The sequence below is a fragment of the Polypterus senegalus genome, chromosome 15 (genome assembly GCF_016835505.1).
Source record: "Polypterus senegalus isolate Bchr_013 chromosome 15, ASM1683550v1, whole genome shotgun sequence".
NCBI classification, from domain to species: domain Eukaryota; kingdom Metazoa; phylum Chordata; class Cladistia; order Polypteriformes; family Polypteridae; genus Polypterus; species Polypterus senegalus.
In genome coordinates this window covers 91,751,132-91,768,254 of record NC_053168.1, presented here as the reverse complement: position 1 = coordinate 91,768,254, position 17,123 = coordinate 91,751,132, and the positions used below count along the sequence as shown (strand labels likewise).

Genomic DNA, 17,123 nt, shown 5'->3' with positions numbered 1-17,123 from the left:
TGTTATCCAGCAATATTCCATAAAAATGTGTTCTATTTAAACTGATATTTTTCCTGATCTGTCCTTTACTATTTGTTCACTAATAATATTTTGACATCACCTTTTCTTACAAGTGCAGCTCAAATTGCTCTACAAAAATATACAGTTACAAAGAAAATTGAAGGTATTATAAAAGTAAATAAGAAGCAAATGGAGGGTTCCTTGTCCTTTGTAATAAATACACTGCCTGGTAAATGGCCGGGGACAAAGACAAACTTGCAGCCTTCTTACTGGAGATAATAAACCTCTGGGGGTCCCAAGCCAAAGCCCACACAGACCCCCTCTGCACATCCCAGCATACATAATTGTGGCTGTCTCACTCCAATCACAATTCCATTTCAGGATGTCTTGTGAACTTTTCTTCTGTCACAGGCAGTTGGGGTTGATTTAAAAGACGGTGGAGACGCAGGGGGCACCATTGCAAAAAACTGGAAAAAAACAACAGAGAAAAAACATAGAGGTTAGTGCCCAGTACAGAGATACAAAGTGTACACAGTACCATTTCTAATTTATTATCATACCATACCATTTTTATTTGTTGAGCGCTTAAAAACACAGCATTACAATTGACCGAAGCGCTGTACAGTTAAAAACAAGCCAAACTAAAAGCAAAATATCAAAAACAAAACATTAAGAGAGAATTAAAACAGAGATACTAAAAACTGGTCAGGGGACCCAATAAAATAGAGAAATAGCAAAAAGTATGTGGAAATCAGACAGGTTAAGAATTAAAATCCAATGTGAAGAAGTGCGTTTTTAGGCATGATTTGAATGTGGCGACTGAAGCGGCATGCCTAACCACTAAGGGTAGGGACTTCCAGAGCCTGAGTGCACAGATGGAGAAAGCCCTTTTACCACAAGCTTTAAAACGTGCCTTGGAAACGGTTAGGAGCAACTGATCTGCGGATCTAAGAACACGAAGAGGATTGTGACGATGGAGCAAGACACTCAAATAGGTGGGGGCTAGACCGTTTAATGCCTTATAGGTTAGGAGGAGTATCTTAAAATCGATTCTGAATCTAACCGGCAGCCAGTGTAGGGTCTTTAAAATCGATGTAATGTGTTGGCTTCTGCTGCTTCCAGTTAGAAGCCTTGCAGACGCGTTTTGAGCCAGTTGGAGTCTAGAAAGAGTGGCTTTACTAATACCATATAGGCAGGAATTAGAGTAATCGAGCCAGAACGTAATGAATGCATGGTTTACTGATTCCAGGAGGTGGTTAGACAGAATAGGCTTGAGTTTGGCGATTCACCTGAGATGGAAAAAGCAGGATTTTACTGTGCCGTTGACTTGAGCATCCATTTTCAGGACCGTATCCATTTTGATTCTAAGATTGGAGACAAAGTTACTGGAATGGGAAAAAAGTCGAGACCAAGGGGTGGGGTCTGTTTGCAGTCGGGACTAAAAACAAAGACCTCGGTTTTTGAATCGTTCAGGTGAAGGAAGTTTACAGCCAGCCAGTCCTTAATGTCAGATAGGCAGTCGAAGAGAAGTTTGGTGGAGTCAGTTGGCTTGAGGGAGAAATAAATTTGGCAGTCGTCAGCATATAGGTGATATGAAATTTCGTGTTTTCTAAAAATTGCACCTAAAGGCAGAATGTAGATTGAAAAAAGTAGTGGCCCTAAAATGGAACCCTGGGGGACCCCACATGGGAGTGGGACTGATTCAGATGAAAAATCGTCTAGCATGACTCTGAGAGTCCTGTTGCAGAAATATGACCTGAACCAGTCGAGGGCTAAGCCAGATACACCAGCCCAGGATTTGAGTCGGGAGATCATGATGTCGTGGTCGATTGTATCAAAGGCAGCAGATAAGTCGAGAATAACCGTAATCACGTGGAGTCCTGAGTCCAATGCCAAAAGGACATCATTTAGGACACGTAAATGCGCGGTTTCTGTGCTGTGTTGGGGCCTAAAGCCTGACTGAAAAAGGTCCGTTACCGGATGGTCCTGTAGGTGATGAGTTAATTGCTCATAAACTACTTTTTCGAGTATTTTTGACAAGAAAGGTAGTTTGGAGATTGGACAAAGATTGGAGAGAACGGCAGGGTCAAGATCAGGTTTTTTCACGATTGGACGTACAACTGCATGTTTGAAAGCACGAGGAACTATAGCCGAGGATAGACTACTAGTAATGATCTTTAGGACATCGTATCGAATTGCAGGAAACACATCTTTCAGCAGTCTGGATGGCATCACATCGTCCGGAGAGCCTGAAGGCTTCATTTGGGCGACGATTTTTTCCAGATGGGGGAGCAAAATGGGTTCAAAGCTGGTAAGGGAGCCGTGTGCAGGAGCGGCTAAATCAACAAAGCCAGAAGAAGAAATGGAGATCTGTGATCTAATGTTCGTAACCTTATCCAGAAAAAACGTGAGGATCTGATTACAGAGAGCAGTGGAGGCAGAAGAGAAAATGGTTACAGCTGGAGAGAGAACAGCATTTAGTGTTTTGTATAAGACATGTTGATTGCCAAAGTTTTTTGAGATGATGTCAGCGAAAAAACGGTTCCTTGCACCTCTGACTGCTCTCTGGTATTGGGACCACGCGTCTCTCATGCAGTCGAAGGTAACAGTGAGACCATCTTTCCTCCATTTACGTTCTAGCCGCCTACAGTTTTGCCTGATGGAGCGAGTTTGTTTGTTTAGCCATGGATCATACTTGACTTTGGATTGTCTCCGTTTGAGTGGGGCTACAACATCCATCACAGAACAGCAGGAAGTGTGGAAGGTTTGCAATAAAACATCAGCATCCGTGGATTCACATGAAGTGGAGATTGGTGAAAAAGCAGCTGCAAAATCTTCAGCAGCAGAAGGGGGAATGACACAGGAAGGATGGGTGGTGGTGGATTTACCATGCTCAACAGAGACCAAATCCAAATTAAACAGAACAGGCGAGTGATCAGAAAAGCTGAGGCAGAATGTCCAAGTCACTGATTCTGAGACCGCGAGAAAGAACCAGGTCCAGTGTGTGAACCTGTCCATGTGTTGGTCCATTCACTAGTTGAGAGAGACCAAAGGAATCAATAATGTCCAGAAAATCTTTTGCTAAAGGTTTAATGGGACAGCAAACATGGATATTAAAATCACCCAAACAGAGGAAGCGATCATATCTGCAGGTAATATCAGCCAGGAAAGCTGCAAATTCATCTAAAAAGTCCTTATTATATTTTGGGGGGCGATAGATGAGTGTGCACAGCAGCGGTGGAGAGCAAACTAGTTCAAACATATTGAGCTCAAAAGTTGAAGGGGAAAATGAAAGAGGTAGGGAAGGGCGGTTGCAAATAAAATCAGATTTAAATAGATAGATAGATAGATAGATAGATAGATAGATAGAGTCAATAAGCCCCTGCCACGGCGTTATTATTACAACCAATGCAAGTAATTAAGAATAAGCCAAATTAGAAAAGTGGGCTTATTGAATTTTTTCGAAATGCTTGACATTTGTAGCCTGGCAGTCCTCTATTGGCAAAGCATTCCAGAGTATAGAAAGCTGCCAGTTTTAATGGTTGCTCTTGGAATAAAAAGCAAAGCAACATTTCAGAAAAGAGATGTTGGGAGCAGACACCCCAAAATACACGCAAGGTCTAATATACTCAAAACCTTCTAATTATTTAATAGAACCTTGAAATCAATTCTATGTGATACAGGCTGCCAGTGTAATGAGACTGAGACAGTTTTCAGAAGAAAAAAAAAAAACACAAAAAGGCCAATACCTTGTGATCACTTGGCAAAGGCAAAGCAGATCAGAGCAGAGGTTGAGAGGGAGGATTCTAAAAGTGCCGGGTAGGAGGGGCAGCCACAACTTCAACATGGCACACATCTCTCCGTCCTTTTTGTTGAACTGCTGACCCATAACACGACCGGACTCTTCTACTTCACTGTAACTGTTAAAAACACAGTAGATTTTCACTCACAGAGTTCAAACATTAATAAAGTGTACTCTTACTTCTTGTTCTGCCTCCTTCCTTGGTTCACCTGTAGATCAATTATTACCAAAGTAAACCATCAAAAAAGATAAAGTTCTGCTTAGAGTAAAGTCTGACTAATATTTTTTTAAATTACTGTGTTTTTTTGTTGGATGTTGAAAGAACAGCAACTTAACTGTCATTATATGTAGCATAATTTTTTTTCCTTTTACATTACACATACAGTAGACATTGTGTTACAATCTCTGTATATCTGAACTTCTAATGTGATGTGCTCAGGTGTGGGTACTTACATGAAAACATCTTCAGTTTTTCTCTCCTACCTTAGTTTTGTTTTAAGTTAAAATTAAGTCTCAGCTCTTTCAAAATCCAACAACAAAAGCACAGTAACTTAAGAAATAAATGTTATTTTTCAAAACAGAACAATATCCCTGTTTAGTGACTGCTGGGACTGATATACCTCGGTCTCTGTGTTTGTGAGAATTCACACTCTGAGGCTTTACTGTCTAAAATTAAAAAACTGCGTTAGTTACTGGACAGAGAGAGGAGACATACAGTACAGTATTCAAGGCAGCAAAATATTACAGATCAAGTAATAAATATGGGAGGCTTTGCAGAAATTGTGCACAACTTACTTTTGAAACTGAAAGTCTTGGTAGTCTTACCTCTAGAAATAGCAAATCTAACATGAACTGCACATCATCTCGTATTGGGAATCTTAAAAGCAGAAGAAAACAACATCCAGTTGTGTCTCAGAATTCGGATACACTGGCATCTGTTCAGCCACTTGGAAGGCTGGTTACCACCAGGCATCCTGTAGGGTCAAGAAAAAAAATACAATAAAGGGGCATTGTTTTTCTAATTGCAGCAATAAGAAAAGCTATTTCTAAGGAGCAAGCCTTCTCCATTATATTCAGTAAAATGTGTGTGTACTCCTCCTAAACAAACAACTTAAATGATAAGCCAATGACAACAGCAGGTGCCCAGCCTGTCATTGTGCCACATCAGACGCACACCAAACTTCTCTGATGGCTTTGGATATAAATTTTAAAATTGCCTGTTTTTTGCCATAGAATTTTTTCTACCAAACAAGGTTAAAAGAAATCCATTTCAAAATTATGGATACATAGTACCCAAATAATAAATTAATTCAGAAGTATGACATTAATATATCGCCAAAATGTAGTTTATGTACAAATGAAAAAAAATCCCCTCAGATTTCTTTTATTTCAACTCTTATTTCAAAATGTTTTAGATTTATTTATTTTACTGTCTTGAATGACAAACCAATATCTCACTGTTTAAGTATTGTTCTTATACAGTATACAATTTTGAAGACTAAATGTTAGAAAATGGAGTAACTGTGGATTCCTTGCTTCATAAATTTCATATTCATAAGTGTTAAGTACAGAACGTTAGACCCTCTGTTACATCTTTCTGTATGGACATTAATATGCGAGAAATAGCTTTTAAAAACGGATAACACACTAAAATAATTAAAACGTGCAAGACTCTGATCTGCTTCAATAAAAATCTGTAACGCTATTATCTGCATCTCGCTTTCTTGTAATAACTTAGCTGTTGCTACTCTTGTATATAATTTAGCCTTCATTATTATATACAGTATTTGTTAACTTTATTATGGAAAAACTATTGTAACGATGTAATCTGATATTAACATAATAAAAAATACCGATGGCTTTGGAGGGCACGCCTTACACCGGTCGAGTGTCATACGTGCTCTCTAATTTTATTCCTAATTCGACACCTCGATTACATTGTTTTGCTTGATTATTAGCAAGCCGTTCACTCTTTAAAATGAAAAATGCGAACAAATGTTAAAAGAAACGCACCACCAAATGCTAATAGGGTGTTACGGGATAAATTAAATCATCCATTAACCCGAATACGGAAAATGCTGCGACTTTCACATTTAAACCACGAGATTACGAATGTCGTATAGCAACTAAAAAGGAAAATCCATATGGCCATTTTCATCAATACGATGTACTTACAAAATGCTATAAATATCCATTATAAACTTCACACACATACGTCGCATATCATTTCGCTCCTTCGTCATTCGAATGAAGGTAAAATTTTAAGGCGACAAATTGTCTTCCAAGACGTTATAAAAATCAAAAATTGTCATCTTTTCCAGTAAGAAATCCGCTTACAGACGGAGATAAACGTCAACACAAAAATTACTCGCAAGTGCAATTCAAACCTGACGAGTGACGTGTGTCATAAAATATTACACATGCGCAGAACCAAACGGGCAGCGACGTGAAATGAATTTTAATTAAGCAGAGAGCGCGTGCGCGAGACAAATCGGATGAGGACTCGTGTCGCGAAGTTGAAAAACGCAGATCGGGCAGGGTCGTAATAGTAAAGATCTGCGCATGCGTGCGCATGCGCGCGCAAATCGGGTAGGCACGCAGATCGGGTAGCGGCACAGTAGCGACACGGATGTGTGAAAATGTGGCGCAAGCGCTTTGCAAATCACAGGCACTACTTCATCTACTTCCGCTATAAAGGTTGATAAAGTTGGCAGTAATACATTTTGTTAAACTTATAAATTATATTCTTTCTGGTCGATATCTCTTTCGAGTCAAACAGCATTACAAATATTTCAAGAATAAGATAAATATTTTCAGATTCAGTTCCGCTCAGTGAAGGTCAAAGGTTACATACAAAATGGATGCATTTTGTAGCGAATGTACTGGCGGGAGATTTACAGTATTTTTGTTAGAAGTGTTGGAAATTTATTTTTGTTGGAATATGCTTGGCCTTGTCTTGTCCGTAAAAGACACAAGCAGTAAACTTTAAGTAACGTATAATTTTATATAAGACAATGTTTAAAGCTAATGGAATTGCATTTCGTTCCAGTTGTATAAACTTAGACTTTTGTGAATTGCATTTATGGCAAAAAAACTGTTAATCGTTTCAAGAATAACTGTTTTCGGAATTAACGTTGACTTCACCCAGTGCATTTTACGGCATTTGTAAGTAAATACGTTTTAGCTTTTGAACCGAGTATTTGGAGCATAATGATAAAAATTCACTTTTCTTTTTTGCTATTTAAATCATTTCAGCTGATCGGCTTGTCAGTGCATAATGAATAAGAAGAAAGGAGATAAAGGTTTTGAAAGCCCACGGCCGTATAAATTATAAGTATTCTTTACAGTTACTTTTTAATTGCTATCTGCAGTTAATACTATGCTTACTTTGTTCATGTAAAATTAGTACTATACCTCAGACAAATCATTTATAATTGCTTCTTGGTTCTAATGGCCTTTTTTCTGTAATTACAACCCACCAGGTCGTCTGCATTAACAACATAAACTTTCAGCGAAAATCTGTTATTGTAAGTATGATATCAGTAAATCATTTTTAAGGGTAACTCTTCGTTAGAAATAATATAGTTAATATCCAATGTTTGATATAGAGGTTTGAATGTCTGTGAAGGAATATTATTTATGTATTTTCCTAATTTTTTTTCTGTAATAATATTTCTATTTTAAACTGCGACTATATTAAGTCACATACATAATTCATTTTGATATTACATTTAAAAAATACTATTTAATTTCTATCTTATTTAAACAGAAGTTTATATTCCCTTTTTCACATTTTTTGTGACATTGTCTATATAATTAATAGATGGTATTAACTTTTTTTGAAAAATTTAAAAAGTGATTTTCTGATTATTTAAGCTTTTTCTTACCAGTGTTACACAGATGGAAATTACATGTCATTTTTCTTTTATTATTGTTTGCCTTAATGGTTGCATTAGTAGTAATTTTTTTATTTACTTTTCAAAAAATTACAATAGAAGAAAGAAAAAATCATTAAAAGACGTAGTAAATAATACATTTTATAAAGAGTTTTCATTCAAAAATTTACCATTGTTGTTTCTTGTCCTAGTGTGTGGATATAAACTCAGGGAACTTCAGTTTCTGTATTACATCTTGCCTGAAGAAGGGGCCTGAGTTGCCTCGAAAGCTTGCATATTGTAATCTTCTTAGTTAGCCAATAAAAGGTGTCATTTTGCTTGGCTTTTCTCTAACTTTTCAGTAATGAAATTATAAATTGTAATGTTACTCTTGCTAGAAATTTATTTCAGAAAAAGTAAAGTAGATTTTGATGATATGAAAATCTTGTGCATCACAGCTTCCTAGAATCAAGTTTAACAGATACTGCTTTAGTGTAGTATTTTTCAAAATGTTGGCGTTATGCCACTGGATTTTAAAACAAAACGTTATTAGATCAGTCCTCTCTGACTTGCATTTTAACCCTGCACAAATCACTTTAATCAGCCTTTACTTCAGTTGGTAAAAAATTTATATATATATATATATATATATATATATATATATATATATATACACACACACACACACACACACTAGGGGGCTCTGCCCACTGCTCGCTTTGCTTGTTCACCCCCGGGTTTGGTTATAAAATTTAAAGAGATTGTATTTTCATGGGAATTGTTACATACTCTGTCACTTATATGTTGCATCGCTTCTCCGTTATCATAAATATACACCTGACTTAATCATGGTTTCTTTGAAATTAAACTTGTTGTAGCTTAAATTGTGGGACCACAGATTCTCATAGCGTATGGTCCATTATTGTGTAAATATATGTTTTGAGCATTGAATGATTGATTGCGAAAAGTTTATTGTAGACTCAGATATTTTGCCTGTAGTGTTTGTGGATTGCACTTTCTCCAAACAAGTCTTTTTAATTCTCGCGGATGCGCCTCTTCAATGGGAGGCAACACTACTTTTACCTGATGGCAACATGAATTTGACGATCTACAAGTCTCTGACTTAAACTTAAAAGCCTTACAATATCGACATACTTCTGAGATCCATATATTCGATCTCTTTTTGCTGTTCCATTATTTCAATGAGTAATAATTTCCGTTTGTGCTAATATAATCTTTATTTTCTTTTCTTGATACTTAGGAGTTTTACTACTTTAATAATCTGTAACTTGTTCTGTATGTGTATCGCGCCCACATTTCTTTTGATCTTTTTGAATTGCAGTGCTTTCATGATCTCTGATCTGCTCTACATGTGTATCACGCCAACGTTTTTGAACATCTTTATGAAGTCTTTTATTTCTCACCCTAATTGGACCTACGTGGTTTTCAATTCCACTTGGTCCTGGCTGATTATTACTCTCCTTATTTTATGATTTTGCACATAGATTATTATTGTTCTTTTGTGCATTCTTTTCTCTCCCATGGTTTTGTGTCTCTTTTTGATGTGCTGCTGTTTCTTCTTCGCTTAGTTGTACACGGGCCATCTAGAATGTTTAACATTTTTAAGAGGTGGGAGCACATAAAATGTGTCTGTCAAAAGCTTTCCAACAATTGAGAGGTTAGATGTCCGTGATCTTGTTTTTAATTGTTTGTAAGTAGGGAGTGACGTGTAGAAGTCACCATCTCACGGGTCTTGCTTCCAAAGGTTGTAATGCCTAGTCTAGTCTTGCGGGATGTCAGAGTGTCTTTCCGAGAAGATCACGTCTCGACCAATGATTTATTTATATATATATATATATATATATATGTATATAATATATATATATATATGTATGTATATGTATATATATATATATATATATATGTATGTATATATATATGTATGTATATATATATGTATATGTATGTATATGTTGTGGAACAGGACCCGGACACAGACATGCGGACAACGGTTTCTCACCCAACACACCCATTTATTATATTTACAATATTTACAACTTAGTGCACAACCCAGTGCCTCCAGCACCGATCCCCTAAAGTCACCAATGCCTTCCTTCTGGCCGCCTCCAGGCCTCTCTCCAGCTCTGTCCTCTTCCACCCGACTTCCTCTCCGAATGCAGGGATGCGGTCCCTTTTATTTCACCCCAGATGGGCTCCAGGTGTTTCCCGACACTCCTCCCTGGACACGCCCCAGTGTGGCAGAAGTGCCGGCTGTTCTCCTGGAAGCTCTCCGGGTGTCCCTGCTCCTCTTCCCCCCCAGCACTTCCTGGTGTGGCGGAAGTGCTGGGCTCCAGGGTTCTTCAGGCACCGGGGCGCCGCCTGGCGGTGGCCACGGGCCCCCACAGGGTTTGGCTTCCAAGCCCCCTACCCGAGGCCACCAACAAAACCAAGGCAGTCGCCCCCTCGTGGTCGGGAGGAGGCAGCAGCCCTCCTCCGGTCCCCTCGGGCGTCCCGGCTGGGCTCCACCCCCAGCCACCTGTGACAGTATATATATGTGTTTGTCACACAAAATGTTTCTGATCATCAAACACATTTAACCATTAGTCAAATATAACACAAGTAAACACAAAATGCAGTTTTTAAATGATGGTTTTATTATTTAGGGAGAAAAAAAATCCAAACCTACATGGCCCTGTGTGAAAAAGTAATTGCCCCCTGAACCTAATAACTGGTTGGGCCACCCTTAGCAGCAATGACTGCAATCAAGCATTTGTGATAACTTGCAATGAGTCTTTTACAGCGCTCTGGAGGAATTTTGGCCCACTCATCTTTGCAGAATTGTTGTAATTCAGCTTTATTTGAGGGTTTTCTAGCATGAACCGTCTTTTTAAGGTCATGCCATAGCATCTCAATTGGATTCAGGTCAGGACTTTGACTAGGCCACTCCAAAGTCTTCATTTTGTTTTTCTTCAGCAATTCAGAGGTGGATTTGCTGGTGTGTTTTGGGTCATTGTCCTGTTGCAGCACCCAAGATCGCTTCAGCTTGAGTTGACGAACAGATGGCGGACATTCTCCTTCAGGATTTTTTGGTAGACAGTAGAATTCATGGTTCCATCTATCACAGCAAGCCTTCCAGGTCCTGAAGCAGCAAAACAACCCCAGACCATCACACTACCACCACCATATTTTACTGTTGGTATGATGTTCTTTTTCTGAAATGCTGTGTCCCTTTACGCCAGATGTAACGGGACATTTGCCTTCCAAAAGTTCAACTTTTGTCTCATCAGTCCACAAGGTATTTTCCCAAAAGTCTTGGCAATCATTGAGATGTTTCTTAGCAAAATTGAGACGAGCCCTAATGTTCTTTTTGCTTAACAGTGGTTTGCGTCTTGGAAATCTGCCATGCAGGCCGTTTTTGCCCAGTCTCTTTCTTATGGTGGAGTCGTGAACACTGACCTTAATTGAGGCAAGTGAAGCCTGCAGTTCTTTAGACGTTGTCCTGGGGACTTTTGTGACCTCTCGGATGAGTCGTCTCTGCGCTCTTGGGGTAATTTTGGTCGGCCGGCCACTCCTGGGAAGGTTCACCACTGTTCCATGTTTTTGCCATTCGTGGATAATGGCTCTCACTGTGGTTCGCTGGAGTCCCAAAGCTTTAGAAATGGCTTTATAACGTTTACCAGACTGATAGATCTCAATTACTTCTGTTCTCATTTGTTCCTGAATTTCTTTGGATCTTGGCATGATGTCTAGCTTTTCAGGTGCTTTTGGTCTACTTCTCTGTGTCAGGCAGCTCTTATTTAAGTGATTTCTTGATTGAAACAGGTGTGGCAGTAATCAGGCCTGGGGGTGGCTACGGAAATTGAACTCAGGTGTAAAACACCACAGTTAGGTTATTTTTTAACAAGGGGGCAATTACTTTTTCACACAGGGCCGTGTAAGTTTGGATTTTTTTCTCCCTAAATAATAAAAACCATCATTTAAAAACTGCACTTTGTGTTTACTTGTGTTATATTTGACTAATGGTTAAATGTTTGATCAGAAACATTTTGTGTGACAAACATGCAAAAGAATAAGAAATCAGGAAGGGGGCAAATAGTTTTTTACACCACTGTGTGTGTGTGTGTGTGTATATATGTGTGTGTGTGTGTGTATATGTATGTATATGTGTGTGTGTATATATATATATATATATATATATATATATATATATATATATGTATATATATATATAATACACTGCTGAAAAGAATTAAAGGAACACTTTTTAATCAGAGTCTGTGGGGGCATGGAACTGATTATTTTGTGTGGCGTCTCCCCAACAACGGATTTTTTGTGCGCTGCGCGACTTCTCAATCAGCACTCTCCCCAGCAGTGGTGTCCTTTATATCTTATCGCGGCGGCCGTTCACTGTGTGCCCAGCTTCCAGTGTGTGTGCTTTATTTGCTCATCGTGCGTGGCGGCAGCGGCCAGGCCATTCACTGCGCACCCAGTTTCCAGTGTGGGTGCGTCCACGTGCTGAGCGCATGGGCGGGGCATGGTACAATGTTCGGCACGGCCCGCGCATGCGCACTTTACCATTAAAACACACACACACAGGGACACTTGGACGCACACAGGGGTTTTACTAAAGAGGATGAGATATATATATATATATATATATATATATGTGTATGTATGTATGTATGTATGTATGTGTGTGTGTGTGTGTGTGTGTGTGTGTGTGTGTGTATACATACACACTCACTTAAAGGATTATTAGGAACACCTGTTCAATTTCTCAATAATGCAATTATCTAATCAACCAATCACATGGCAGTTGCTTCAATGCATTTAGGGGTGTGGTCCTGGTCAAGACAATCTCCTGAACTCCAAACTGAATGTCAGAATGGGAAAGAAAGGTGATTTGAGCAATTTTGAGCGTGGCATGGTTGTTGGTGCCATACGGGCCGGTCTGAGTATTTCACAATCTGCTCAGTTACTGGGATTTTCACGCACAAACATTTCTAGGGTTTACAAAGAATGGTGTGAAAAGGGAAAACATCCAGTATGCTGCAGTCCTGTGGGCGAAAATGCCTTGTTGATGCTAGAGGTCAGAGGAGAATGGGCCGACTGATTCAAGCTGATAGAAGAGCAACTTTGACTGAAATAACCATTCGTTACAACCGAGGTATGCAGCAAAGCATTTGTGAAGCCACAACACGCACAACCTTGAGGCGGATGGGCTACAACAGCAGAAGACCCCACCGGTACCACTCATCTCCACTACAAATAGGAAAAAGAGGCTACAATTTGCACAAGCTCACCAAAATTGGACAGTTGAAGACTGGAAAAATGTTGCCTGGTCTGATGAGTCTTGATTTCTGTTGAGACATTCAAATGGTAGAGTCAGAATTTGGCGTAAACAGAATGAGAACATGGATCCATCATGCCTTGTTACCACTGTGCAGGCTGGTGGTGGTGGTGTAATGGTGTGGGAGATGTTTTCTTGGCACACTTCAGGTCCCTTAGTGCCAATTGGGCATCGTTTAAATGCCACGGGCTACCTGAGCATTGTTTCTGACCATGTCCATCCCTTCATGACCACCATGTACCCATCCTCATAAAATGACCCCCACAGTCACCAGATCTCAACCCAATAGAGCATCTTTGGGATGTGGTGGAACGGGAGCTTCGTGCCCTGGATGTAAATCCCAGAAATCTCCATCAACTGCAAGATGCTATCCTATCAATATGGGCCAACATTTCTAAAGAATGCTTTCAGCATCTTGTTGAATCAATGCCACGTAGAATTAAGGCAGTTCTGAAGGCGAAAGGGGGTCAAACACCGTATTAGTATGGTGTTCCTAATAATCCTTTAGGTGTGTGTGTGTATATATATATATATATATATGTATATATATATATATATATATATATGTATATATATGTATATATAATTTCATTAACACCAAAGCAGCTGAAACTGATTAACAACCCCTCTGCTACTTAACTGACCAGATTAATATCCCATAAGTTTCATTGACTTTATGCTATACTCTGATTAAAAAGTGTTCCTTTAATTTAACAACCCCTTTTTGAGATTAGTATATATATATATATATATATATATATATATATATATATATATATATATATATATATATATATATATATATATATACTTGTAGCAGCGAAATGTATTCCACTTGTTCATGTACCATGTCATAAGTGGTCTTGCTAAGTTTGTCAGGTTTCAGTTGTTATACTAATGAACATTCCTTTAGCTTAAAAAAAAAAAATCAACATATAACACAAATTTAATGTTACATGATTAATTTTCAGCAATGAATTATTCTGTTCCTGCTGTTTTAAGTTAAACATAATAAATAATTGGTGATATTCCCACCTCTCTTTGGCTAAAATCAAATCTTGCAAGGTTTTCCATATATTCTTAATGAAATGACAAGCGAGTTCTTGTCCAGTTTTACTAATTTATTTTTTTATTTTTTTTAGGGACATGTGGAGTTAACTGTATTTCCAACGGTTCCCAATTTGAACAGAATTAAACTTAACAGTAAGCAGTGTAGAATTTACAGAGTTCGAGTTAATGACCTGGAAGCAGCTTTTATTTACAATGATCCAACATTGGAAGTCTGTCACCATGAGTCAAAACAGTAAGAGAGTTTATGTTTTAAAATCACTTCCTAATTTTTTTCATTTTATATAGTGTTTTGAACGTTATTTTTATGCTCAAAGAGAGAAAATCCATTAATTGTGACAGCTCTTCAGTTACTTCGGAATTTAATATTTATGGATTGTATACTTTATTGTTCTTAAAAGTAAAATAGTACAGTTACTAGTTCATGATAAAGATATGCATGATTTGAATGTAATACGTTTTTAATATTTCCAAAGCTGAAATTGATTCTACACCTTTTAAATGTTACTTTCTTTTGAAATTTGTCCATCTTTGCCTTCTTTAAATGTAGAAAAATCTAATGTATTCCAGAGAGTATTGAGTATAAATTGGTAAAATTAATAGGAGTGTTTCATTTTATGCGGTAGGCTTACTATAATAAATGACAATTTTTAATGTATTATGTACTTTATTAAAACTTTAGAAAAAAATCTAGACAAATGGCAACACAGGATGCAAGGCAGGAACAAATCCCGGGCATTGCGCTAGCCCACCGCACGGTACACACACTAGCGACAAGCACCTAACCTGCATGTCTTTGGACTGTGGGGGGAATCTGGAGCACCTAGAGGAAACCCACACAGATGCAGGGAGGACCCGTGAAGCGAACCCAGGTCTCCTTACTATGAGGCAGGAGCTCTACCACTGCGCCACTGTGCCGCCCATGCATCAAACCTCGGGAAATAAATAAAAAAACTAAAGATTACAGCATATTGTTAAACAATGAAAGAGCAAATTGGCGATCTAGTTTGGTAGGGCTGCTGTTAAGTGTCTTTCTTGCTAATATTTTATTAATTGGAATCCATACTAATAAAAGGCAAAGCCCTCACTGACTGACTGACTCACTCACTCACTGACTCACTCATCACTAATTCTTCAACTACCCGTGTAGGTAGAAGGCTGAAATTTGGCAGGCTCATTCCTTACAGCTTTCTTACAAAAGTTAGGCAGGTTTCATTTAGAAGTTCTATGAGTAACAGTCATAACTGGAACCTACTTATGTACATATATACCAGACATACCCTGCAGCTCAGGCGCCGTGTGATAGGAGTTGTGTCTCTCATCGTCACGCCTCCCATGTAATTGAGTGCCTGTCCATAAAAGGCTGTCCGTCAGCGGCAATCCAATAGAAACATTCTACCGCGTGAGTGATGCATACAAGCATATTCCTAAGTGCAGCTACTGCGGAAACAAAGCACACAGTGGAAAAAGTCATTATCCAGCTAAAGGCAGACAGTGTAAAAAAAACCCCGTGCATACAGTGTGTGATGTCTCAAATAAAGAGGAAGATGAGCTGTTTATTGATGCAGTAAGAAAGGAATCGAGGAATGAAACCTGATATCTTTACAACGGTTGACAAACACGGAATGTAACTTGAACACAACACATCGTCCAAATACGAACCTGATTGAAAGAAATAATGATAATCAAATCCTTGATGACAGCAACACTCATAACAGTCACAAAACAATTACATTGACAATTATGTTACGTTATTTTTAAAATGTTCCCTTTTCTTTTTCATAACTTCTTTAACACACTACTTATCCGCTGCGAAGCGCGGGTATTTTGCTATATACCCCAATCTACATACTGTCAAATAAACGAACCACACGTCGTGGCGCAACTTGACTTATTGAGGCAGGCAGGCGAGAACACAATAGCATGCGGGCTCAATGTAGTGCGTGTTAAGTCGATCTAAAATGCGTGATCAGATTCGAAATAAAATATCTATATATATATTTATGTATGTAAATACATCAGTCTGTGTGTAATGAATGAATCTAATATACAAGTTTCACTTTTTGAATGGAATTACTGAAATAAATCAACTTTGTCATGATATTCTAATTTTATGACCAGCATCTGTACAGTACTTTTCCATGCAGTCTAACAAAATAATAGTGTACTGTGTTGTTGAAGGCTATGTTGAATCTAACAGTAAAATTACTTAGAGCAGTGTTTTCCCTAGCGTCCACCTGGCTAAGTTAGGTGAGTGCCTGGCTGTCATCTCGCATGACATTACGAGATGACAGCCGCAGATCTACAGGCACAGGCAATCTAATGATCTGCAGAGATGGCAAGGGACAAACGGGCAGGTGGACAAATATTTTAAAAGCAGGATCGCAAGTGTTGAGGGGAGGGGCAGGGTGGAATGTTGCCGGTCACCGGATGCTGAACAAGCTCATAGCGGGGATGAGGCGGAGCGGAGTTCACAAGCAAAGAGTATGGGGAGATAGGCGGGCGAGAGGGGACTGCACATGCTAATACAGTGGGATGCAAAAGTTTGGGCAACCTTTTTAATAGTCATTATTTTCCTGTATAAATCGTTGGTTGTTACGATAAAAAATGTCAGTTAAATATATCATATAGGAGATACACACAGTGATATTTGAGAAGTGAAATGAAGTTTATTGGATTTACAGAAAGTGTGCAGTAATTGTTCAGACAAAATCAGGCAGGTGCATAAATTTGGGCACCACAAAAAAGAAATGAAATCAATATTTAGTAGATCCGCCTTTTGCAAAAATTATAGCCTCTAAATGCTTCCTGTAGGTTCCAATGAGAGTCTGGATTGTGGTTGAAGGTATTTTGGACCATTCCTCTTTACAAAACATCTCTAGTTCATTCAGGTTTGATGGCTTCCGAGCATGGACAGCTCTCTTTAGCTCACACCACAGATTTTCAATTATAATCAGGTCTTGGGACTGAGATGGCCATTCCAGAACGTTGTACTTGTTCCTCTGCATGAATGCCTTCGTGAATTTTG

General features: G+C 38.6%; 1 protein-coding gene and 1 long non-coding RNA gene across 4 annotated transcripts in view; one reads left to right on the top strand and one right to left on the bottom strand.

The window, feature by feature from the left end:
- Positions 1-330: 330 nt before the first annotated feature.
- LOC120515721 lies at positions 331-4,669 on the bottom strand. Its single transcript, XR_005630694.1, has 3 exons — positions 4,628-4,669; positions 3,750-3,920; positions 331-467 (listed from the first exon to the last, which is right to left on the bottom strand). It is a non-coding gene; the product is annotated as an uncharacterized LOC120515721 (long non-coding RNA).
- A 1,977-nt stretch (positions 4,670-6,646) lies between these two features.
- The window catches only part of taf2 (TAF2 RNA polymerase II, TATA box binding protein (TBP)-associated factor), a 379,690-nt gene continuing 369,213 nt past the window's right edge, over positions 6,647-17,123 (top strand). The window contains exons 1-4 of one of the 3 annotated variants that reach the window (XR_005630659.1): positions 6,647-6,967; positions 7,058-7,132; positions 7,275-7,329; positions 14,170-14,330. Coding sequence is in view for 2 of the 3 variants with exons in the window: in XM_039736433.1 (XP_039592367.1) it covers positions 7,080-7,132; positions 7,275-7,329; positions 14,170-14,330 (269 nt within the window). In the remaining variant the exon portion in view is untranslated. Of the gene's footprint in view, positions 6,968-7,057; positions 7,133-7,274; positions 7,330-14,169; positions 14,331-17,123 lie in introns of those variants that run through there. The other 2 variants (XM_039736433.1, XM_039736434.1) reach the window with 2 other exon arrangements.